Below are 27,001 nucleotides of genomic sequence, written 5' to 3'. Positions count from 1 at the left end.
TAACTGTACTGGGTGCTATGATGTGCCACCCAGATACCCTCTTCAGGAACTCATTCCCTTTCAGCTGCTGGCAATGTTGGCTTTTGATGGCACACACATATATCCCTCTTTAGGAAATGCCCTTGACGCAAAGAAGCTGCGTCACCCAAAATTACACTTCCTCCCCAAGAGCAGCCTGTGTCCAATGACTCGCTGACTCAAAGACCCAGCCACCCCCTCTATATGGTGCCTGATGAATGCAGGTGGCTGAAGGGTGCACTGACGGAGAAGTAGACTGGCAAACGATGATGTATATTTATGAACGAGGGTTGTGCTACTACAAAAAGGAAGAATGTCGTAAAGCATGCAACAATGTGAATGAACATGTGGGACATTTGTTGAGACAAAATAAGCCAGAAACAAAAGAACAGGAATGGTTTGGTCACCTTTAGAAAATGCTTATAAGAGAACAGCAGCCAAGATTTTAAGCTTTTAGAGCAGACACATGAAGTCCAGAGTGGTGAATTATTATTTCTAGATTTTGAGAGGCTGTTTTATGTGTATAACCTGATATTTAGAGATAAGAATGAAGCCGAACAGGTTGGGGTTAAAGTAATTCAGAACATAGGGATAAGGATGACAGTGTCTATATTTTAGAACCACACATGCTCTTTGAGACCAATGGAAGAAAGGTTTATTTGATCTGGAACTGAAATTTTCTATAGTGCATAATCTAATCCAACCTATCTGTATAGCTCATTTGAACAACTGAAATACAAATCACATAATAAGAAAGAGGTGCTTTAATCCTGTATCGATTATTGTAATGCCTAGAAACATCCTAGAGTATATTAACCAGATAATCAAAAAGTATTGGCAAAGTACTCTGAGGGAGGGGAGAAAGACTATGGAATTATTAAACCTTACCATCAGGGAATCCCCTGATACTGTGTCAGACTTTAGGGATACCCAAATCAATAGGCCATGCCCTTGATCATGAGGTCTACTCTCTTGTGACGTTTATGTAGGTAGCGGAGAAGCATAGACTACCTCTAGGTATGCCTCTGAGTTACTTCTGGAGGACCTCCGTTGTTGCTCTGATGTGGCCTCAGTCCCTGTAAGCCCAACTCTGAAAGTGAAATCATTACCCTCTCCCCTACGTGGGACATGACATCCAGGGGTGAAAGTCTCCCTGGCGACATGGGAGATGATGCCCAGGGATGAATCCAGACCTGGCACTATGGGATCAGCAATTCCATCCTGACCAAGTGGGGGAAAAGAAGTGTAACAAATAAAGTATCAGTGGCAGGTAGAGTTCAAATACAGTTGAGAGGCTACTCTGGAGGTTGCTCTTACACAAGCTTCAGGTAGAGCTTGCTACCTATTATAACCTGCGAACCTCAACCAGGACCATTCCAACCAGCCCTAAAGAACATCTAGGGCAATTTATAAGATTCCACAAGGGTTCCAGGCACTAGAGTATCTTTCCAGAGACCTACAACTTTCAGATTGGTCCCTGGTCCAGATGAGTCCTGAAACCTAGCCTAGCCTCTCCAGAACATGAGATAGTTTCATCTCCCTCACTCATATTAATGAGACCCTTCCGATATAACAAATTTAAAATTGGCATGCCCAAACACCCTTAAAGAGAGGGGTAGAAAGTTCAAAGGTGATGGTGGAGTTAAACAGAGAAGATAGGATTTAACAAATGACTATGAATGCTGAATCATTAAATTGATATGTCTTTTTTAGTCTACAGCCTTTTAGAGCAGCTAGAAGTAAATCCTAAAATTGTGAAACTGTAACCCATGTCAAATTCTGAAATATGTTCTACAACTAATTGTGGTGCTGTGCTTGGAAATTTACAGCTTTTTTGTATTTATGCTATTTTTCAGAAGAAAAGAAGGAACAAAGTCAATTGTGATGATAAAAAATATTTAAGCCCTCTAGCCTCCTATATTCTGGAACAGCTAGAAGGAAAAATCTGAGAGGATCGTATGGTAGCCCATGACAAACTCTGGGATCTGTCCTGTAACTGCTTGTTGAAGAGTGCTTTGAAAACTATTGCTTTTTTATTTGTTTGCTTTGTATATATGTTATACTATACAATAAAAAAGTTTAAAAAAAAATAATGTAGCCTGGGGAAGCTGAATGCAGGCCAGATTGAGGAGGTTAACCAAACATTAAACAACTTGATGAAGGAAGAAACAGTAATAACAAGAAACAGCGCTGGTGATTAAACGTGACACCATTAAATCATTCTCCTCCCAAAATACCTGCTACCACCTTGGAAGTGTAGTTCAGTCTCTTGTACTTACTGCTTCTCAACCAGAGAACAGTTTCCAGGTACTCCTGACTTTTCTAGGGCACTAGAATAGTTGGAAATAAAAATCCCTTTATAAGCCAGGCAAGGACTACTAAATGTCTTTCCAGTGTCTGGTAAAGAACAACAAATTATAAGGTCAATGAAGCAAAATTACACCTGTGTAGTATTTAACAGTATTAGTTAAATACTAATAGATAAATACACTTCTATATAGTTCTCCCATACTGGAGTGTCAGTTCCTTCAAATTGATTTCCCGGATTCCAAAGAACAAACTTAAAACTGCCATCCAGATGATCTAGAAAATAGCACACAAAGCATCTTCTCTGACCATAGTGGAATGAAGCTGAAAATCAATAGCAGGCAGACAACTGGAAAATCTGCAAATATATGGAGGTTAAATACACTTTTAAACAATCAGTGGGTCAAAAAAAAATGCAAGAGAAATCAGTAGATATCTGGAGATGAATGAAAATAAGAACACAACATATCAAAACTATGGGCCGTCAGATGGAGGGAGTAGCTGCTGCCTTGGCCTGCTTTCTTTTCCCCATACCTTTACTTCAAGAGCCAATGGATTCAAAAGCACCAAAGCTAATATCAATAACCTCTCAAGTCAGAGAGAACAGAGTGGTTGCTCATAATCCACTCTCCCTTTGTAGCCCAGCTTGGCAAGGAACTACTGACAGTCACTCACTTCCTTACTCCCTTTGATCCACTGAGATCTGACTCTGTCCCACCACTTCACTAAGATCCTATACACCCATGTCCAATCCCCATCCCCCTTGACCACTGACAATGATATGTTCTAGAACTGTTCTTCTCTTCTGGCTTTTCTGACTCTCTCCTTATTTCTCTGGCTGTTTCTTCCCAGTTTATCCCAGGCATTTTCCTCCTGAGCCTCTCCTCAATATTGTTATTCCCCAAGGTTTCATGCCTGGGCCTCTTTTTCCCCCCCATTCTTCAGATGCTGTTTGGATGATTTCATCCACTTCCAAGATTTCCCCTTCAGTCTTGTCTGAGGATTCCCCAATCTCTATCTGCTGCCCAAATCAATCCTAAACTGTCTTGGAGAACAAAAACAAAAACTGTTAATGTCAAACACCTTTCTTTATACAAAATTTTTTAAAAAAATAAAATGCCTTCATTTTATAATATGCTTTAAATACTTTTGGTCTAAAACCTTGGAACAAAGATTTCGGTCATTCCAATTCATATGAAATATCTCCAAATAATCTAATTAGCAAAGCTAACCCTCTTTGTTATATGTCAGTCAAATCATACAAGTTTTTGTTAGAAAAAAGTCCAACTTCACTTTTCAATTCAAACATACCTAAAAACCAATAACAGACAAAATATAGAACACATTTTGTAAAATTGATTATTAAAAGCAGTCAAATCAAGATTAAATATAGATATGATGCAATTAATTTATCCTTTTTTAGTAGCTATAAAAACAAGACTATACATACATAATTTCTCATTTCTTAATTTGTAATAATGTAATGAAGGCATAATAAAAATTATATCATTTATGAATTGAGAAGTATGAAAGCTAAATATATCTTAAAGTTGAAAAGTTATTTTTGTTAATAAGAGGTAGGATGTATTAAATATTTTCTAAAAAGAGGATTGGTTGTATTTTGAAGAAAATATTTTATAGTATGCTTTGATAAATACTGTATTGAATATAGCACACCACCTAGAATAAATCATGTAAATTTTTAATTTTCTAGTTTTATTAATGTAACTTGAAGTGTGGATAATCCTGGAAAATGTTCTAGTTAGATTTAAAAGAATTAGCATATTTTTCGTCTTTGCTACAGCTTTTGAAGGAAGTTTCCTTTCCGGCTAAAGGAGTCTAAATGAAAAGATATCTTATCTTTCACAGATTCACTCTGAAATATCTACAAAAGATATAATATGACATCTGGTATTTGCATCAAAATAATAAAGGAGTGGTGAGAATAGCACTTTATTTCTGTAGTCTTCCTCCCAAAGCCAATAATCCCAGTTTAATCATAAGAAAAACATCAGACAAATCCCAACTGAGGGACAGTCAGCAAAATATTTGTTCAGTATGGCATAAATCTGTCAAGATCATCAAAAACAGAAAAATCTAAATAAAAATTAAATTTAATTAAATTAAAAAACAGAAAAGTCTGAGAAACTGTGACACACCAGAGGTGATTAAAGAGACATGACATCTGTTTGAATTTGCTAAAGCTGCTGGGATGCAATATACCAGAAATAGATGGGCTTTTACAAAGGGGATCTATTAGGTCGCAAATTTACAGTTCTAAGGCCATGAAGATGCCCGAATTAAGGCAACAACAAGATGATACTTGGACTCTGAAGAAAGGTTGGACACCCCTGTCAGCTGGGAAGTCACATGGCCAGCGTCAGCTGGTCTTTGCCCCTGAGTCGTTGCTTTCAGCTTCTGATTCCAGTGGCCTTTTCTCTGTATCCTGCAGGTCTTTACTTAGCGTCTCCAGGGTATTTCTCTCTCTAAGTATCTATGGGTCCTCTCATAGCTTCTCCAGGGCAAACTTTGGATTTCATCTCTTAGCTTTGCACCTCCCAAAGTGTTTTCTTTCTCCAAGGGTCTATGCTTTCTCCAAAATGTCTCCCTCTTAAAGGACCCCAGTAAGCAGATTAAGACCCATTTTGAATAGGGATGTTATATCTCCATGGAAACAACCTAATCAAAATGTCCCGCCCGACAATATGTCTATCCCCACAAGATTGGATTAAAAGAACATGGCTTTTCTGGGGTTCATAACAGTTTCAAACCAGCACAACATCTAAATGATACTGAGCAGGATCCTGAAACAGGAAAAGATATTAGGGAACAACTAGTGGAATCAGAATAAAGTGTGGAGTTTAGTTAATGATAAGGTACCAATGTTAATTTCTTGGTTGGAACAAGTTTCTATAGTAATGTAAGTTAACAATAGGGGAAAGTGGTCAAGGAGTATATGAGAACTCTGTACTATTTTTTGCAACTTTTAGTAAATAGAATAGAATTTCTATTCTAAAATTTAAAGCTCATTAAGATGATGATGATGATGATAATGGAGAGGGGAAAACAGATGGACTGTGTGGACCGGACAGGATTGTCCACAGGTTGATGACTGTTGGTCTGTATAATAGCAGTTCATTATACTATTGTGTGTGCATTTGTGTAGTTTCAAATTCTCTATTATTAAAAGGCTAAGAAAAGCAAATTTTTTTGTCAGGTATCTCTACAAGTTCACTCCCAAATTTGATGATTCACTAGGAGGTCTCATAGGACTCAGCATATAGCCACACTCATAGTCAAGATTTACTACAGGGAAAGGATATCAAGCAAAATCAGTAAAGGGAAAAGGCATATGTTAATGTAAAATCCGGAAACCAAGTGCAAGCTTCCAAGGGTCCCTCTCCCAGTGGAGTCACACAGAATGTACTTAATTCCTCCAGATTCAAAGTGGAACAAATTGTGTAAAATGTTGTACACTAGGGAAGCTCATTAGAAACTCAGCACCAAAAAAAAAAAGGTTTTTATTTAGGGCTGAACATGTAGGCATCCTCAGCCTAGCACATACCAAAATTCCAGACTCCCAGACAGAAAACATGTATCAGTGGAAACCATACTGTATGTAAAGTTTAGGCACAGTGAGTCACTCTTATCAGTCAGGGTGGTGGTAACCCTTCTGAAATCCAGTTCCTAGATGCCAACCAAGGACCAAGCTTGGAAGCAGCTATTTCTAAGGATTGTAGTCTCAGGCTTGCTATGTTTTATATATATATATATATATATATATAAAATATATATATATATACACACACATATATATATATATATATACACACACACAGAGCCTAGAGATGAGTATTGAGTAGAGCTGTAATTGCTTAAGTTTCAACATTCAACACATGGAAAAAGGCCATTTTAACATCCAGACTTTTTTCCCAATACTGTCTTTGATATTACCAAACTCTCTGTGCTGATTTGAAGCTATTATGTATCCCAGAAAAGCCATGTTCTTTAATCTTCATTCAATATTGCTGTGTGGGCTCTTTTTGACTGTTTCCATGGAGATGCAACCCACTCAATCATGGGTAGTAACTTTTTAAAAAGTGTATTTTTATTCAGAAATAACCATACACACACACATACACACACACACACACACACAGAGTCCAACCATATTATACAATCAGTGGTTCACAATATCATCACATAGTTGTGTATTCCTCACCATGATCATTTTTAGAACATTTGCATGACTCTAAAATAAGAAATAAAAAAGAAAAGAAACAACTCATACATCCCAAACCCCTTACCCCTCCCTCTCATTGACCCACAGAATTTCAATCTACCCAATTTTTACCCTTTATTTCCTGTGGGTAGTAATTTTCGATTAGATGGTTTCCATGGAGATGTCTCTACCCATTCAAGGTGGGTTGCTTACTGGAGCCCTTTGAGAGGGAACTATATTTTGGAAAAAGCTTTAGAGCCAAAAGATCCAACAGAGTTGAGAGTGCCCACACAGCCAGAGATCCTTGGAGATACAGAAGGAGAACAGACCTGGGAATCCTTGTGAAACAGGAAGCCAGGAGAGAAACCTTGTGCCTTGCCATGTGCCTTGCCAGTTGACAGAAGTGTTCTGGACCCATTAGGATTTTTTGAATTAGGGTACCTTTCCATGGATGCCTTAGTTTGGACATTTTCATGGCCTTAGAACTGTTAACATGCAACTTAATAAACTTCCCTTTTTAAAAGCTACTCTGTTTCTGGTATATTGCATTCTGATAGCTTACAAACTAAATCACTCTCCATCAAAAACAACACTTCTATTTTTTTTTTTTAACAAAATTTGGGGAATGGAAGGGGTGAAGTCAGCAAATAAAAACTGCTATGAATCTCAGCACACATTTGAAGTCTAAAAAGAATCTGATTTCAGATCAGACCAACAAGGACCAAAATATCTTATTTTTATCATCCTGCTTCACCCTTAACAGAAATATGTCTAAAACATATCGACCTCATAGTACCCTCTTTAAACATTAAAGGAGGCTTCACCAAAAAATCAGAGGTCTTTACATCTCAGAGAAAAGTACTTAAAAAAAAAAGTAATTTGGGGGATGGGTGATGAGTATGCCCTTCCTCTTGAGAGGGAGAGGGGTATTGGGGGGGAGATAAGAAAAGTTGATGCCAGGAAAAATGTGGAAGTAGAAGCTGAAGGTCTGGAAATTGACTCCCTTAAGCTTCATTCATATTCATCATATTCCTTGGGAAGTGTCCCCATACCACAGTGTAATGGCTACACAGCTTCCAACAGTCTTGCAATAAGAATCTTGATTTCAGACCCTCCTTTTATCAGGCTTTCGCTGGCACATGATGCCCCACAATTCCTGAGCCTTTCTAGGTTCCGTGCAGTGCAGAGATACATATATTTATCGATTTTAGAGAAGATGGCATCTTAGCAAAGTGCACGTTTTAGTTCGTCCTCCAGAACAACTACTAAATAACCAGAAACAGTACAGAACAGCTCCTGGGGCCACGTCAGTGACCAGACACACAGCGTATCTGAGTCTGGACCAGTGGACCAGCTGCGAGTCTCCTCAGAATCGTGAGTTCCCCAAGCCCATGGTGGCCGGTGCCTCTCCCCCACAGGCTATTTCCCAGAGGGAAAAGGAAAGAGACTTTAACAGCATCAGGGGCTGAGCCCAACCAAATACCAATAGTGGAATTAATTAACAAATTCTGACTACTAAAAATAGGCCCCCAACTCAGGTGAACCTGGTCAAAGCAGAAGTCGCTCATTTTTGCCCCAGCGCCAAGGGGGCAGGGCTGATGGAAAAAGAAAAAAAAAGGAAACAGAGGTTTTTGTGACTGTGTTTCTACAAAGGCTTGACTACCTTTGGATTTAGCAGCAGGACTTCTCAGGCTGCAACTGCCCCAGGCATAGGCAGAAACAAGATCATTTGAGGGCTTGTCTGGAACCTGTGCCTTCCCCAGGGGAGGAGTGAAGCCCAACTCAGGTGGAATCCCTCCCTTAAGGAACTCAGACACCAGGGCTTGGTAATTTGAAGCCATTAAAACCAGCCTACAACCTCTCCTCTGTCTCCATCATGCCTCCAGCAGGGAGATTCTGCCAAAGTTAAAGGTACAGCATTATCTTATGCTGGTGGGACCCGCAGGCAGACAAGTGCCACATACTGGGCAGGATAAGAAAAACAGAGTCCAGAGACTTCACAGGAAATTCTTTCAACCTGCTGGGTCTCACCCTCAGGGAGACTGATGCAGGTAACTCTTTCCTCCTGCTAGGAGGCCAGTTTGGCTTGGGAAAATCCGGCTGGGGTCTATAATACATAAGCAGACCCTCCTAAGGGTGGGGGGAAAAAGGCACCACACAAGCAGGGCAAGAAACAGGAAAATAAGAACTGAAAAATCTCCTCTGTTAAACAAAACCTAAGCCAGAGGTCCAGAATAAGCTGAACTGAATGTCAAAGAACAGAGAGACAACAAATTCATTCAGCAAGAAAACCCTAGGTAAAGGAAGTGAAAGCAATCTCCAGAATAAACTAGTTAAGGTAATTAAATGTCTATACACCAGCAAAAAATAACAAATCACACCAGGAAAATTGAAGATATGGCCCAGTAAAAGGAACAAACCAACAATTCAAATGACATACAGGAGCTGAAACAATTAATTCAGAATATACGAACAGACATGGAAAACCTCATCAAAAACCAAATCAATGAATTGAGGGAGGATATAAAGAAGGCAAGGAATGAACAAAAAGAAGAAATCGAAAGTCCAAAAAAATAAATCACGGAATGGCTAAATGGTAATGAAAGGCACAGGAGAAGAGATGAAAAAAACAAAATCTACAATGGTAGGTTTTGAGAGGATTAGTGAACTGGAGGATGGAACATCTGAAATCTGACACGAAACAGAAACTATAGGAAAAAAGTGGAAAAATATGAGCAGGGACTCAGGGAATTGAATGACAATATGAGGTGCACAAATATACGTGTTGTGGGTGTCCCAGAAGGAGAAGAGAAGGGAAAAGGAGGTGAAAAACTAATGAAGGAAATTATCACTGAAAATTTCCCAACTCTTATGAAAGACTTAAAATTATAGATCCAAGAAGTACAGCGTACCCCAAACAGAATAGAGCCATATAGACGTACTCCAAGACACTTACTAATCAGAATGTCAGAGGTCAAAGAGAAAGAGAGGCTCTTGAAAGCAACAAGAGAAAAGCAATCCATCACATAAAAGGGAAACCCAATAAGACTATGCGTAGATTTCTCAGCAGAAACCATGGAGGTGAGAAGACAGTGGGATGATATATTTAAATTACTAAAAGAGAAAAACTGCCAACCAAGAATTCTATACCCAACAAAACTGCCCTTCAAAAAGGAGGGAGAAATTAAAACATTTTCAGACAAAAAATCACTGGAAGAATTTGTGACCAAGAGACCAGCTCTGCAAGAAATACCAAAGGGAGCACTAGAGACAGATACGAAAAGACAGAAGAGAGAGGTGTGGAGAAGAGTGTAAAAAGGAAGACTATAAGTAAAGGTAAAAAGAAGGAAAATTAGATATGACATATAAAATCCAAAAGGCAAAATGGTAGAAGAACGTACTACCTGTACAGCAATAACACTAAATGGTAATGGATTGAATTCCCCAATCAAAAGACATAGACTGGCAGAATGGATTAAAAAACAGGACTCATCTATATGCTGTCTACAGGAAATAAATCTTAGACCCAAGGATAAACCTAGGTTGAAAGTGAAAGTTTAGGAAAAGATATTTCATGCAAATAACAATCAAAAAAGAGCAGGAGTAGCTATACTAATACCCAACAAATTAGATTTCAAATGTAAAAATATTTATCAACTGGTATGATAAAGTATCAACGATCAGTATGGATGCAGGCCATTGAACTGATGCAGCGTCCAGGCAGGCATTGCTCCCTTACTCCCTGAATTGTGAGATCTTGGGGTGGAGGGAGCCTGGAGAGTAACTGGATTGGTGGGTGGCAGAGTTGCATGGTGGGTGGGGCTGGAGGAGGCTCAGGACAGTAGCGATTTACCAAATAGTAAGAAACTATTTCAATATTGCATTTTAATATGTACAGCTGTATTCTAGTTTGCTAGCTGCCGGATTGCAATATACCAGAAATGGAATAGCTTTTAAAAAGGGGAATTTAATAAGTTGCTAGCTTACAGTTCTAAGGCCAAGAAAATGCCCCAATTAAAACAAGTTTATAGAAACGTCCAATCTAAGGCATCCAGGGAAAGATACCTTGATTCAAGAAGGCCAATGAAGTTCACGGTTTCTCTCTCAAGTAGAAAGACACATGGTGAACACAGAGTTTCTCTCTTGACTGAAAGGGCATGTGGCGAACATGGTTAGGGTTTCTCTCTCATCTGGAAAGGCATGTGGCGAACATGGCATTATCTGCTAGCTTTCTCTCCTGGCTTCCTATTTCATGGAGCTCCCCAGGAAGCATTTTCCTTCTTTATCTCCAAAGGTTGCTGGCTGGTGGGCATTCTGCTTCTCATGGCTCTGTCGTTCTGCTCTCTCAGAATCTCTCACATTCTCCAAAATGTTTCCTCTTTTATAGGATTCTAGTAAACTAATTAATACCCACCCAAATGGGTGGAGACATGTTTCCACCTAATCCATCTTAACAATCACTCTTAATTGAGTCAAACATTCCAGGGAGTTGATCTAATTACAGTTTCAAACATACAGTACTGAATAGGGATTAGAAGAAACAGCTGCCTTTACAAAATGGGATTAGGATAAAACATGATTTTTCTAGGGTACATATATCCTTTCAAATTGGCACAAGCTGTACAAGTGCATACTGGTTGACTGTTACCCTGGCTATCTGGTCCTTCTCAAAGACTGCCTTCTGAAGACACAGGTTTCAGCTTTCTCAGCTTTGCTTGGACAGTTATCATCCATGCTTTCCCTTTCTGTCCTCTAAAATTTGATTGCTCTCTGTCTATTGTTGTCTTCTATTCCTCTCTCTATCGATACTCGATTTTATTCATTTACTGTCATTTTAGGATTGCAAAGGAAACAGAAAAAGACCTCTTCAATCTGTCATATTAATCAGAAGGCCCCAATTTATATTTCAGAAAGTTTAGTTTGGCTGCAGAGTGGAGAGTGGATTGAGCTGGGAATAAGTCTAAGTAAACAGACTAGAGAGGTAACTGAATTCCTAGGAATATGCATGAAAATGGATGGTAGCCTAAATAAAATGATTAATAATGGGGATGAAGAGAAGTGGACAGACTTAAGATACTTAGGAGGCCTGTGTTCTCCAGCCACAAAATTTTTCCAAGGGTCTTCTTCCCTCCTCCCCTACCTCCACCTCCCACTCAGTTCCCACTAGCAATTCCAACTCTTCATGAGGTAAATCCAGATGACCTCTGATGTTTCCTCACATGCTGCTGGCAGTGGAAACTGTTATCAGAACCACCCAAAGACAGTGGCATGGTAAGCTCAAGCAGACAACAATATATATATATATATATATATGAGGCATACGGCAAACCCTGAGAAAAGGAATGACATTACCTTCTAGGGAAGAGGTTCTGGGGGTGTGACCAAGTCCCAGAGAGGGAGCTACAGCTTCAATTCTTGTGAGGCAATGGAGGCTTATCTTGAAGCAAAAGGCTTTATCTGAGTTTCTCAGAGAGCTTAGCTGTTAAGGTCAGCCTGGAACTCTGTCTGCTCTCTCATGTTTGGTCTTTTCCTTCTGTACATGGGATCTGAGTTCTCAGAAATCTACCAAGGATAGACGAGGAAGAGAGGAAAGGAAAAATGGGAAAGAAAAAAGTGAGGCCTTTTGAGGATGAGGCAGAATCTGGTTATGAAATTGCTCCTGGATACCTTGTGGACATATTTTGGGGCACTGAGATTGTGAATATCTAAGAAGCAGTTGAGTTTGAGGTTCCTACAAAACATACAGGTGAGGATGTCCATTAAGTAGGTGGATATACAGTCTGGAGCTGGTAAAGGCTGAGAGATACAGGGCCTCAAGCTCCCATCACCTTGCAATGAGGTAATACACACAATCACAGATAAACTACAGTGCACAACAAGTAGCTTTTTTTTGCTAAAAACTGTAAATATCTTGAGAAGAGTATATTTGTGTATGTGTGTTAAAACAATTACTAAATTTTAAAAAGAGTGGGGAGGGGACCTGGGGTAAATAAGTACACTGACTTAATCCACGCTTATTATTCTACTTATTGAAAAAAAGCAGAAATAAAACATCCAAGATTTAGAAAACAACAATTTCTATAACTGTCATCCCTCTATCTGGCATTTAAAAATCTTTCTAATATAATGAAAGCGTCAAAATACGGAAGTGGTCCAGATTTCTCTTAATCTCTTGGAGGCCCAGGAAAAAGTGGCGGCTGCGGATACACATTTGTAAATCATCAGCGTAAAGAAGCCAACAGTGCTTCTTCAAAGAATTTTCGCGGGATTCGCTAAAGAAGAGGAGCCTGCAAAAGAGGTAACGGGGAACAGCTGAAGAGATAGAAAACCCAAGGGAAATCAAAGAGTCGGAGAAAGACGGCCACATAGGGCAAACCCACGAGCGCACAAAATAACAGTTCGTTTTAAGAAAGGGATCAACCAACGGTGTCAAATACTTAGCTCATATTCCCCAGTCAGCATTAATCTAAGTAACTGCCCGCCATTGCTCACTGTTGCACAGCTCAGCTCTGCTAGTTTCTGTTTTCACTATTTTTTTTCTTCTACAGGCTTTTATCCGGCGGTTTACAGCTTATTTCCTCCAAGCAGATAGCTCAAGTAGGGCTTTGAATCTTACTTATAGTTCTCTCCCACAGAGTTTTATTTCTACTGCTCAATTAATATCAATAGAATGATCTGAGGAACATCTGACCAGCCACCCAGACAAAGATCCCAGCTTTTAACCAGCTCAAGAAGCCGAACACCGCAAGGACGCAGACACATTGCAGACACATTGCGCAGGCGCAAAGACAAAGCCACCCACCCCCCACCGCTTTCTCCAGAAGGTATTTGCATTTGGCGCGAAATCCCCGCTTAGTGGGCGGGACAGCAGGAGAACTTACCTCTCATTGGACAGGCTTGGCGCGAAATTTCAGAGCTCCTGCGCCACGATTGGCTCCCGCCGTCCCGGTCCGGCAAGGGGGCGGGGAGAAAGCTGCGCCAGCGCGCGCAAAGCGAATGCGCCTGGGGAGAGGTAGCTCGTCGCGAAGTGTGTTAGTGTTGGCGGCAGCTCCAAAGTGCTAGGCAGCCATGGACCTCGCCGCGGCCGCAGAGCCGGGCGCTGGCTCCCAGCACCTGGAAGTCCGCGACGAGGTGGCTGAGAAGTGCCAGAAACTGTTCCTGGACTTCTTGGAAGAGTAAGTCGGCAGGCCTGGGTCTTCCCCGGCCGCCAGCCCCGGGGGCGCCCTCCCTGAAGTAACTTCCCCTCGCGGCCCTCTCCGCTCCGGGCTCGGGCGGGGCGCGCGCCTCGGGGGCTGAGGAATCGCGCGCCCTGGAGGAGCGCCCTCTGCCCGGTTTTAAGCTCCGAGCCAGGTCCTCAAGAGGACAGGGCTGGTTTAAAAGAAAAATAATTTTGAGTGTTTATTCAAACTTGTTGATCTGCATGTCCTGCGCTAAGCATTTGCCTTATATGGTTTAATTATCGCTACAACCCTCGAAGGCCGGTAGTAGTTTAGCCCCTTGTTAACGGATGCAAAAACTGAGCTTCGATGAGGTTAACCAAACAGGCCACACGACTCGGCCTGGTCGAGTGAAAGGCAGAAGTGGCATTTGGGTCCTGGCAGAACTCTGATTGAACAGCCAGCCAGAAGACTGGTGGGGCCACCGGGATTCCTGGCCACCACTGGAGATGAAAGTACCAGAGCGAAAGTGTATCTCTCTGCTGTGACCAAGTTTGACACATGCTCGATGGGGGGGTGAGCTCCGCCCTGCTGAAAGGCAGCTGAACACACCCATCCTTCTGCCTGATTTCCTTCCTTCACCCCTCCCACTCTTCCAGGTTTCTGGTTTCCCATAACCCCATTCCCCTGATTTTTTTCCCATTGTTCGCTTTCTTGCATAGTAAAGATACATCACTACTCTCCCTAAGAGTCTCGACTGACCTGCCTCCAGGACTTCGGAATATTGAAATTCTGACATACTTAAACTTAAGATTTATATATCCATACTTTTAGCACTGTTATTCTCTGCCTGACAGCTACTCGCTCAACCCTGTATCTCCTTTGTGAAGCCCTCATGACCCAGGCACCATTCATACCTTTTTCCCTAATGTTCCCAGGGTTACCATTTCCTGTATGTTTCTGGTAATGTGGCTACTTTTATTTACCTGTCAGCCGCTCATTTTGAGTGTGAATCCCATCCTCAGCACCACCTACCCAACACATCATAAATGTCCTCAATAAATATTTTGTTTCAGCGAATAGTTTAGGTTCCTTCACTTTACTGTTAAGTACTGGGGATGGCAATGAACAAGACAAATAGTCCTTGTACTTTGTTGAGAAAAAATGTTTGCCTCCCTCTTGAAAAGCCAACTTTGATTCCCCATCACCATAGAATAAAGTCCAAATTCTTCATAGTGCCCCTTCCGGTTTTATTTCCCACAGTCAGCTCCAGTTGTCATTCAAATTCCTCCCATATCATCTCCGACATTGCAAAATAATTGCAAGCATAGAGAGTCTATCCAGGACCCCTGTTTTTCTTTGGAATTTTTATCATCTTCCAAGCCTGAATTCCAGTGACACTTTTAGATATGTAGAAAGCCTTTCTTTTAGGCAGACTTAGTTTATACTAACTGCATTTTTTGTACCTCTCTTTAGTAAGAAGACTTTCTTCCCTTTCTCAGTTGTTTATATATCTGTCTTGAGTGTAAACTCTAGGGCAGAAATAGCACTCATTTTCAGCTTCAGGTGCCTCTGGCAACATGTTCAATAAATATTTAAGAGAGTTAGAACATCCTATATTTGAAGATGGAATTCTATCATAATTAATCTGCATATTATGTTAAAAAAAAGTAGGCAACTCTTGAAAAAAATTTCACCAGCTCTTTTGTGTGCATGTATGTGTATTTCAATTTCTCTGAGGTCTTAGACAGTGAAACACTTTGTTTTTATTCTGATTTTATATTAGTTTTCAAATTCCCCAGGAAATTTAGGCCTTTGGGCTTTTACGTGGATATCCTGATTGAACATTTTATTAGTAATAGTTAATAATTATAGAATAACACATTCCAGTCAAGAAATTTATGTTAAAACCCAAAGACCTAATTTTCCTATGTTTATAGGCATTCTCTCATTTAATCTTAGCAGCTGTCTCATGAAATGGGTGATCTTTCCTTATCTGTTAAAAAATGAACATTTTCTTATTTAAAGGAAGCAGGTTTAGAGGAATAAATAACTTCTGAGTCTAAAGCTGGATGATATTTAAGCAATACACTGAACTATCAGCATTCAGATTCTTTCTACTGCTCCCCTTTTCCTTAATTTAATCTGATGTGTATATATCTGCAGGTTCCAGAGCAGCGATGGAGAAATAAAGTACTTGCAGTTAGCAGAGGAGCTGATTCGTCCTGAGAGAAACACATTGATTGTGAGTTTTGTGGACCTGGAGCAATTTAACCAGCAACTTTCCACCACCATACAGGAGGAGTTCTATAGGTATGGGTGTATTAATCTCCTTTACTTTGAATAGAGGTGAAGTTCTGGGAAGCCAGCTCTTCCTGGTCTGGAAGTATTCACTTGTGCGGCAAGGAAGCAGCTGTCAGTTACTTGCCTCCTCAGAAAGGGGGGTCCTTTTGGTATTATCTGTGGTCATTTTAGAACTATTCTGGACTTCATCTTGGCCTTTGTGGAGCTGAATGTTTTTTTCACATAAATTGAAAACCTTTTCTTTCTATGTAGTTTTCCCAGGTTTTAAGAGGATTGCTTACTTTGTGTCAGACATTTAGTACTGTTGCTGTCATTCCTTTGATCCTGCCTCCTACCCCACTCCACACACATCCTCACCCTAGTAGGTATTTTGAAAAAGAACAGTATGTGTTTGTGTGGGTCCTTCTTACATCAGGGCTATCTTTGTAGCAGTGTCATTACTGTACCTCCCATTCCCTTAAACTTTAAATTTGTTTTAAATAAAAATGAGGTGTATATTGTAGAAAATAAAGAATAGTAGAGGGGACAATCATCTGTACATTTGTAATCCAACCACCTTAGATAATCATCATGAGCAGGTCTGCTGCAACAGAGTTCCAAAAATCTTCGAGGTCTGGAAGTAGAGTTTCCTGAGCATCTCTGGATACCTTATTTATGTGTCTGTAATTAAAAAAAAAGTAATATGAGACTATGTTATAGACATATCACCCTGCCTTTTTTACTTAACATTGTATTATTTTCCATGTCATGTAAAATTCCTTGTGACCATTTTAATGGTTAGATAACACTTTTTGACAGAAATACCATCATTAGACATATTTAATAATTAGGCTTTTAGTGTTTATTATATTCTGCAGGAAACATCCTTGTATATAAATCTTTGTCTGCATCTTGGATTAAATAACTTACATCTGTTAAGAGAATATGCACACTTCAGTGTTAACAAACAACATTTCTGTCAATTTCCTCTCAGATTGCTATACAGTTTCTCTGTCTTCATTTCTTATCAGTCAAGAATGAAGCATAAAAAAAAATAGTAAGCCTTGATACCAAATTGGAGAATACCTTGCTAGATGTAGATAGAGCCCATAGAAAACTCGTAGTATTGAGTATAGTACTGAAAGAAGTGATTGTTTAGTTTAGCTAGAGTCATCTTGGACAGGATTGGTCTACAGTGTGGGTACTAAATGATATTTACAGATCATATGTACTCAGATACAGCATTTTGTCTTTGATGTTTCTGTTGTGAAATAGATGCATTTGTGGTGGGGTAAGAGATGAATAAAGAGGCTCCTAAACCGGGTAAGTGTTCTGCTTAGGTAGTTTCTAAGGCTTGCTTGTAACCAGATGATATTCCTTGGTCTCAGCTGTTAGCAAGCACTGAAAGAGAAGGAGGCCTTTATAGGCCTAAGATATGAGTTGTTGTTTTGTTTATTTTTCAGAGTTTACCCTTATCTCTGTCGGGCTTTGAAAACCTTCGTTAAAGACCGTAAAGAGATCCCTCCTGCCAAGGATTTTTATGTTGCCTTCCAAGATCTGCCTACCAGACACAAGTAAGAAACCCTTTGGAAGAAAAGTTTACTAAGTAATATAGGCATCATTTAATTAGGAGGTTGGAGTCCTAATTCTGCCATTAGCTGGTAGTTTAATGTCACACAAAATAATTTTTACCCCTTTCGTCCTCAGTTTTCTCATCTGTAAATTCTTTTGGCTTAGGATTTTTTTGTTTTGTTTTTAATTTTTAAAACATTTTTTATTGTGAAATATAACATATACAAAACAATAAATTTCAAAGTACAGTGTAACAAGTAGTTATAGAACATATTTCTGAGTTTGGTCTGGGTTACAATTCCACAATTTTAGGTTTTCCTTCCAGCTGCACCAAGACACTGGAGACTAAAAGAAATGTCAATGTAATGATTCAGCAGTCATACTCATTTATTAAATCCTATCTTCTCTGTTATAACTCCTCCTTGTCCTTTGATACTTCTCTCAATCTTTAGGGGTGCTTGGGCTCTGCCCATTCTAACTTTTTCGTTTTGGAAAGGGATGTTGATAATATGGAACAGGGGGATAGAACTAATTGATGTTCTTGGAGAGGCTAACCCTTCTGGGTTTCAGGTCTTATTTAGCCTAAGAACTCATGGAATTGTAGGTTTCTGGAAAGTAATCTTAGTATGTGAAACTTTAGTACAATCTCAGATAGAGCCTTAGGTGTTCTTTAGGGTTAACCGGAATGGTTTTGGTTGAGGTTTGGCAAACTGGTAAATACCATATCTAGCTGACGCTTGCCTAAGAGTAACCTCCTGAGTAGTCTCTTGACTATTTGAACTCTCTTTTGCCTTAGGTTTTATACTTAAATCATGCAAAATATAAATTACTTTCTTTTTTGTTTTTTCATGATTAATAGCAACAAACATTGTGAAAAGTGTACTGTAAATTAGTGCTTTAAAATACAGGAGGAAAAAGTACTGCTTTGCCAAACACATTTTATAGGAGATGGCTTTTTAAAGAGTTAAATCTAGTTTTTTTACAGACGTTAGTTTTGGAAAAACATGTTTCTCTATGGAGAGAGAATGGGAAATAAGTGAAGCAGATCCTCCAAATTGTCATATTTTAGGGAAGTTTGTAAAAAGTGGTATTAGTCAAGTTAAAAAAAAGAGAGAGAGAACTCAGAATAGTGACACATACCTGAATCTTTGAAAAATTTTTGTCAGAACTGAAATGGCAGAACGTGTAAAAAGTTTTCCCCTTTAGCACTTATTTAAGGAAAACTTTTATTGGAAGAAATTTAAGTGATAGTTAATATTTTGAAAACAAACTACTATAATTACTTTAAAAAATTACTAAGTTATTTCATATAAAATGGGCTTCATTGACTTGTGAAGTAAAGGAAATATCTATGAAACTTCTGGGGATAAAACTTTTCCATGATGACTTATTGTGGAAGTAATTATACACTTAAAATTTTTCAATTAAGACAGAAATGGAGTTATTAAGATAAATTCCAGATGTAGACTTGGTGGGTCGAAGGAGTATGTAACATTCAAAGGCTTCCAAAAAGTGTTCACTAATTTGTTCTCTTTATCAGCAGAGTATGATAGTACTAATTTCTCACCCAGTCCTCAACTGTAAATATTTACATTTTAACCTTTGAAGGTGGGGGGATAATGGTATCTTACTTTAACTTTCATTTCCTTTATAATGTCCTTTAGTTTTTCATATTCATTTATATTGCTGCTATGAATGTGTATATGTTGTATAATTTAGAAATGAGCATGGTTAATAGGTCTTTCATGTAACAAAGTTCAAAGAATGCCTTTTTAAAAAAATTTTTTTTTTAAAGCTTAAATTACCATTGGATACTTGATCATTAGAATAGATCGATTTTCTTAGTTGGGAAATGAGTGTTTACTAGTGCACACTTGTCCTTAAACAGAATTCGAGAACTCACTTCATCCAGAATTGGTTTGCTCACTCGCATCAGTGGGCAGGTGGTACGGACTCACCCAGTCCACCCAGAGCTTGTGAGTGGAACTTTCCTGTGCTTGGACTGTCAGACAGTGATCAAGGATGTCGAACAGCAGTTTAAATACACACAGCCGAACATCTGCCGAAATCCAGTTTGTGCCAACAGGAAGAGATTCTTGCTGGATACAAACAAGTCTCGATTTGTTGATTTTCAAAAGGTATTTATTTATGTTCATGTTTAGAGCCATTCTATGCTAATTAATTCACATCTAGACTCTTGAAATAGGTTAAACATAGTTTTTATGTTAATTCACCTATCATCAAACGTGGTTACAAATTTAAGCCACAGACTTAATGTCAGCATATAAATGTTTTAATCTTTAATAACTTGTAGTAGAATTTCTTTCAGACTGAGAAAATTTGTCAGAGAATTAACTGGTAGCCATTATTATTGTGTATTGGGGTTAAATCCTTTGAGAAAGAGAGAGACTTTTTGTATAAGATTAGAGGGAGGAGGACATGAATAGAAGTCAGGCCAGGATGGACTTGATATTTGTCAATAACAGTAAGGATTATCGTGATTGAAATACAAAAGCCAAATTGAAGATCATCTAAGAGATGATATAGTATGAGCTTTCAGGGTTCTTGAGCTTTAAATTTCAGGCTGAGAATTTGAACTTATCTTGATAAGCAGTGGGAATATATTTTAAGGAATGTAAGTGGTTTTTTTTTTTTTTTTTTAAGAAAGATCAGTGGACAGTGGCATGTAGTATTAAGAAGAGACTAATTATAGTTAGGCAGTTATAATTATCTGGGCAAGAGGTGATGAGTGATAGTAGGAATGAAGGGGAAGTCTCGAATCTCAGCAGAATTTAACGACTATGTGGAAATACAAAAGGTAAGGAAAAGTTGAAGCAGCTGAAGGTCTCAAGTATGGCAAAGTGGTGTCAGACTAAAATAGTAGTCAATTTGATTTTTATTTCTTATTTTCTTTTATTAGTCTAATGCCTAGTTTATAAGAAGCACATATTCTGCTAACAGCTTTGGGTAAGAGATGCTTTATATTTTCAAAAGAAGATATAACCAAATGCAAAGTGTGAATCTAGATTGGGTTTTGGTTTGGATAAAAGAAAACAGTTGTGATAAAGGATATCCTTGACAGTTGTGGAAATTTGAAGATGAACTAAATAGAAGATACATTTTATGGAATTAAATGTTTCATTCTTTTGGGCATGATAATGGTATTGTAGTTACATAAGAGATGGTTCTTATTCTCAGAAGTGCTAAAATAGTTAGGGTAAAGTATTTTTGATGCGTATAACTTTCAAATGGTTCAGTAAAAAAAAAGGTAGATTTGTGTTACTTTGTAAGAAACATTAAAATATGTTTCATAGAAGTAGAGGTTATAAAGGTATGTTTAAAATTTCTCATAAAATTTCCCTGAAAAGGTAGGTTAGGGAAAGGTGGATAGAGAACAGCCATTTTCTTAGTCATTTTTTTTTTTTTTTTATTAATTAAAAAAAGAATTAACAAAACAATTAGAAATCATTCCAATCTACATGTACAATCAGTAATTCTTAATAACATCACATAGTTGCATATTCATCATTTCTTAGTACATTTGCATCGATTTAGAAAAAGAAATAAAAAGACAACAGAATAAGAATTAAAACAATAATAGAAAGAAAAAAAAACAAAAAAAACAAAAACAAAAAACCTATACCTCACATGCAGCTTCATTCAGTGTTTTAACATAATTGCATTACAATTGGGTAGTATTGTGCTGTCCATTTCTGCGTTTTTATATCCAGTCCCGTTGTACAGTCTGTATCCCTTCATCTCCAATTATCCCTTCTCTCTTTTTTTTTTTTTAATTAACGGAAAAAAAGAAATTAACCCAACATTTAGAGATCATACCATTCTACACATGCAATCATTAATTCTTAACATCATCATAGATGCATGATCATCATTTCTTAGTACATTTGCATTGGTTTAGAAGAACTAGCAACATAACCGAAAAAGATATAAAATGTTAATATAGAGAAAAAAATAAAAGTAATAATAGTAAAATCAAAACAAAACAAAACAAAACAAAACAAAAACCTATAGCTCAGATGCAGCTTCATTCAGTGTTTTAACATGATTACTTTACAATTAGGTATTATTGTGCTGTCCATTTTTGAGTTTTTGTATCTAGTCCTGTTGCACAGTCTGTATCCCTTCAGCTTCAATTACCCATTGTCTTACCCTGTTTCTAACTCCTGCTGAACTCTGTTACCAATGACATATTTCAAGTTTATTCTCGACTGTCCGTTCACATCAGTGGGACCATACAGTATTTGTCCTTTAGTTTTTGGCTGGATTCACTCAGCATAATATTCTCTAGGTCCATCCATGTTATTACATGGTTCATAAGTTTATCTTGTCTTAAAGCTGCATAATATTCCATCGTATGTATATACCACAGTTTGTTTAGCCACTCTTCTGTTGATGGACATTTTGGCTGTTTCCATCTCTTTGCAATTGTAAATAATGCTGCTATAAACATTGGTGTGCAAATGTCCGTTTGTGTCTTTGCCCTTAAGTCCTTTGAGTAGATACCTAGCAATGGTATTGCTGGGTCGTATGGCAGTTCTATATTCAGCTTTTTGAGGAACCGCCAAACTGCCTTCCACAGTGGTTGCACCCTTTGACATTCCCACCAACAGTGGATAAGTGTGCCTCTTTCTCCGCATCCTCTCCAGCACTTGTCATTTTCTGTTTTGTTGATAATGGCCATTCTGGTGGGTGTGAGATGATATCTCATTGTGGTTTTGATTTGCATTTCTCTAATGGCCAGGGACATTGAGCATCTCTTCATGTGCCTCTTGGCCATCCGTATTTCCTCTTCTGAGAGGTGTCTGTTCAAGTCTTTTTCCCATTTTGTAATTGGGTTGGCTGTCTTTTTGTTGTTGAGATGAACAATCTCTTTATAAATTCTGGATACTAGACCTTTATCTGATATATCATTTCCAAATATTGTCTCCCATTGTGAAGGCTGTCTTTCTACTTTCTTGATGAAGTTCTTTGATGCACAAAAGTGTTTAATTTTGAGGAGTTCCCATTTATTTATTTCCTTCTTCAGTGCTCTTGCTTTAGGTTTAAGGTCCATAAAACCGCCTCCAGTTGTAAGATCCATAAGATATCTCCCAACATTTTCCTCTAACTGTTTTATGGTCTTAGACCTAATGTTTAGATCTTTGATCCATTTTGAGTTAACTTTTGTATAGGGTGTGAGAGATGGGTCTTCTTTCATTCTTTTGCATATGGATATCCAGTTCTCTAGGCACCATTTATTGAAGAGACTGCTCTGTCCCAGGTGAGTTGGCTTGACTGCCTTATCAAAGATCAAATGTCCATAGATGAGAGGGTCTATATCTGAGCACTCTATTCGATTCCATTGGTCGATATATCTATCTTTATGCCAATACCATGCTGTTTTGACCACTGTGGCTTCATAATATGCCTTAAAGTCAGGCAGTGCGAGACCTCCAGCTTCGTTTTTTTTCCTCAAGATGTTTTTAGCAATTCGGGGCACCCTGCCCTTCCAGATAAATTTGCTTATTGGTTTTTCTATTTCTGAAAAATAAGTTGTTGGGATTTTGATTGGTATTGCATTGAATCTGTAAATCAATTTAGGTAGGATTGACATCTTAACTATATTTAGTCTTCCAATCCATGAACACGGTATGCCCTTCCATCTATTTAGGTCTTCTGTGATTTCTTTTAGCAGTTTTTTGTAGTTTTCTTTATATAGGTTTTTTGTCTCTTTAGTTAAATTTATTCCTAGGTATTTTATTCTTTTAGTTGCAATTGTAAATGGGATTCGTTTCTTGATTTCCCCCTCAGCTTGTTCATTACTAGTGTATAGAAATGCTACAGATTTTTGAATGTTGATCTTGTAACCTGCTACTTTGCTGTACTCATTTATTAGCTCTAGTAGTTTTGTTGTGGATTTTTCCGGGTTTTCGACGTATAGTATCATATCGTCTGCAAACAGTGATAGTTTTACTTCTTCCTTTCCAATTTTGATGCCTTGTATTTCTTTTTCTTGTCTAATTGCTCTGGCTAGAACCTCCAACACAATGTTGAATAATAGTGGTGATAGTGGACATCCTTGTCTTGTTCCTGATCTTAGGGGGAAAGTTTTCAATTTTTCCCCATTGAGGATGATATTAGCTGTGGGTTTTTCATATATTCCCTCTATCATTTTAAGGAAGTTCCCTTGTATTCCTATCTTTTGAAGTGTTTTCAACAGGAAAGGATGTTGAATCTTGTCGAATGCCTTCTCTGCATCAATTGAGATGATCATGTGATTTTTCTGCTTTGATTTGTTGATATGGTGTATTACATTAATTGATTTTCTTATGTTGAACCATCCTTGCATACCTGGGATGAATCCTACTTGGTCATGATGTATAATTCTTTTAATGTGTTGTTGGATACGATTTGCTAGAATTTTATTGAGGATTTTTGCATCTGTATTCATTAGAGAGATTGGTCTGTAGTTTTCTTTTTTTGTAATATCTTTGCCTGGTTTTGGTATGAGGGTGATGTTGGCTTCATAGAATGAATTAGGTAGTTTTCCCTCCACTTCGATTTTTTTGAAGAGTTTGAAGAGAATTGGTACTAATTCTTTCTGGAACGTTTGGTAGAATTCACATGTGAAGCCATCTGGTCCTGGACTTTTCTTTTTAGGAAGCTTTTGAATGACTAATTCAATTTCTTTACTTGTGATTGGTTTGTTGAGGTCATCTATGTCTTCTTGAGTCAAAGTTGGTTGTTCATGTCTTTCCAGGAACCCGTCCATTTCCTCTAAATTGTTGTATTTATTAGCGTAAAGTTGTTCATAGTATCCTGTTATTACCTCCTTTATTTCTGTGAGGTCAGTAGTTATGTCTCCTCTTCCATTTCTGATCTTATTTATTTGCATCCTCTCTCTTCTTCTTTTTGTCAATCTTGCTAAGGGCCCATCAATCTTATTGATTTTCTCATAGAACCAACTTCTGGCCTTATTGATTTTCTCTATTGTTTTCATGTTTTCAATTTCATTTATTTGTGCTCTAATCTTTGTTATTTCTTTCCTTTTGCTTGCTTTGGGGTTAGCTTGCTGTTCTTTCTCCAGTTCTTCCAAATGGATAGTTAATTCCTGAATTTTTGCCTTTTCTTCTTTTCTGATATAGGCATTTAGAGCAATAAATTTCCCTCTTAGCACTGCCTTTGCTGCGTCCCATAAGTTTTGATATGTTGTGTTTTCATTTTCATTCGCCTCGAGGTATTTGCTAATTTCTCTTGCAATTTCTTCTTTGACCCAGTCGTTGTTTAGGAGTGTGTTGTTGAGCCTCCACGTATTTGTGAATTTTCTGGCACTCTGCCTATTATTGATTTCCAACATCATTCCTTTATGGTCCGAGAAAGTGTTGTGTAAGATTTCAATCTTTTTAAATTTGTTAAGACTTGCTTTGTGACCCAGCATATGGTCTATCTTTGAGAATGATCCATGAGCACTTGAGAAAAAGGTGTATCCTGCTGTTGTGGGATGTAATGTCCTATAAATGTCTATTAAGTCTAGTTCATTTATAGTAATATTCAGATTCTCTATTTCTTTGTTGATCCTCTGTCTAGATGTTCTGTCCCTTGATGAGAGTGGTGAGTTGAAGTCTCCAACTATTATGGTATATGAGTCTATTTCCCTTTTCAGTGTTTGCAGTATATTCCTCACGTATTTTGGGGCATTCTGATTCGGTGCGTAAATATTTATGATTGTTATGTCTTCTTGTTTAATTGTTCCTTTTATTAGTATATAGTGTCCTTCTTTGTCTCTTTTAACTGTTTTACATTTGAAGTCTAATTTGTTGGATATTAGTATAGCCACTCCTGCTCTTTTCTGGTTGTTATTTGCATGAAATATCTTTTCCCAACCTTTCACTTTCAACCTATGTTTATCTTTGGGTCTAAGATGTGTTTCCTGTAGACAGCATATCGAAGGATCCTGTTTTTTAATCCATTCTGCCAATCTATGTCTTTTGATTGGGGAATTCAGTCCATTGACATTTAGTGTTATTACTGTTTGGATAATATTTTCCTCTAACATTTTGCCTTTTGTATTATATATATCATATCTGATTTTCCTTCTTTCTACACTCTTTTCCATATCTCTCTCTTCTGTCTTTTTGTATCTGACTCTAGTGCTCCCTTTAGTATTTCTTGCAGAGCTGGTCTCTTGGTCACAAATTCTTTCAGTGACTTTTTGTCTGAGAATGTTTTAATTTCTCCCTCATTTTTGAAGGATAATTTTGCTGGATATAGGAGTCTTGGTTGGCAGTTTTTCTCTTTTAGTATTTTAAATATATCATCCCACTGTCTTCTAGCTTCCATGGTTTCTGCTGAGAAATCTACACAAAGTCTTATTGGGTTTCCCTTGTATGTAATGGATTGTTTTTCTCTTGCTGCTTTCAAGATCTTCTCTTTCTCTTTGACCTCTGACATTCTAACTAGTAAGTGTCTTGGAGAACGCCTATTTGGGTCTAATCTCTTTGGGGTGCGCTGCACTTCTTGGATCTGTAATTTTAGGTCTTTCATAAGAGTTGGGAAATTTTCAGTGATAATTTCTTCCATTAGTTTTTCTCCTCCTTTTCCCTTCTCTTCTCCTTCTGGGACACCCACAACACGTATATTTGTGCGGTTCATATTGTCCTTGAGTTCCCTGATACCCTGTTCAAATTTTTCCATTCTTTTCCCTATAGTTTCTGTTTCTTTTTGGAATTCAGATGTTCCATCCTCCAAATCACTAATTCTATCTTCTGTCTCTTTAAATCTATCATTGTAGCTATCCATTATTTTTTCCATCTTTTCTACTTTATCCTTCACTTCCATAAGTTCTGCGATTTGTTTTTTCAGTTTTTCTATTTCTTCTTTATGTTCAGCCCATGTCCTCTTCATGTCCTCCCTCAATTTATCGATTTCATTTTTGAAGAGGTTTTCCATTTCTGTTCGTATATTCAGCATTAGTTGTCTCAGCTCTTGTGTCTCATTTGAGCTATTGGTTTGTTCCTTTGACTGAGCCATATTCTCAATCTTTTGAGCGTGGACAGTTATCTTCTGCTGCTGACGTCTGGGCATTTATTCAGATTTCTCTTGGTGTTGGACCCAGCAAGGTTGTAATATTTTTCTTTGAAATCTCTGGGTTCTGTTTTTCTTATCCTGCCCAGTAGGTGGCGCTCGTGGCACACGTTTGTCTGCGGGTCCCACCAGTAAAAGGTGCTGTGGGACCTTAAACTTTGGAAAACTCTCGCCGTCCTGGGGGTTCGCTAGCCGAAGCGGCTTGAGCCGGCCCGGGGTCCGAACGCAGGGAGGGTGTCCGAACGCAGGGAGGGTTGCTGGTCGCCGCAGCCAGGGAAAGAGCCCGTCCGAATTTCCTAGTCGGCCCTGGGCAACAAGCGTGGCGGGAGGGCGCCAGCGGCAGCGGCCCGCCCGAGAG

At 38.4% G+C, this 27,001-nt stretch overlaps 1 protein-coding gene across 1 annotated transcript in view; it reads left to right on the top strand.

Moving 5' to 3' along the window:
- The first annotated feature begins 13,534 nt into the window (after positions 1 to 13,534).
- Positions 13,535 to 27,001, top strand: part of MCM6 (minichromosome maintenance complex component 6) — a 60,537-nt gene continuing 47,070 nt past the window's right edge. Inside the window, exons 1-4 of the mRNA XM_077153674.1 lie at positions 13,535 to 13,722; positions 15,871 to 16,017; positions 17,451 to 17,561; positions 19,448 to 19,697. Coding sequence (XP_077009789.1) covers positions 13,616 to 13,722; positions 15,871 to 16,017; positions 17,451 to 17,561; positions 19,448 to 19,697 — 615 coding nt within the window. The 5' untranslated portion in view covers positions 13,535 to 13,615. The remainder of the gene's footprint in view (positions 13,723 to 15,870; positions 16,018 to 17,450; positions 17,562 to 19,447; positions 19,698 to 27,001) is intronic.

This window comes from Tamandua tetradactyla, chromosome 3 (genome assembly GCF_023851605.1).
Source record: "Tamandua tetradactyla isolate mTamTet1 chromosome 3, mTamTet1.pri, whole genome shotgun sequence".
Lineage (NCBI taxonomy): Eukaryota > Metazoa > Chordata > Mammalia > Pilosa > Myrmecophagidae > Tamandua > Tamandua tetradactyla.
This window is presented reverse-complemented; position numbering and strand designations above follow the sequence as displayed.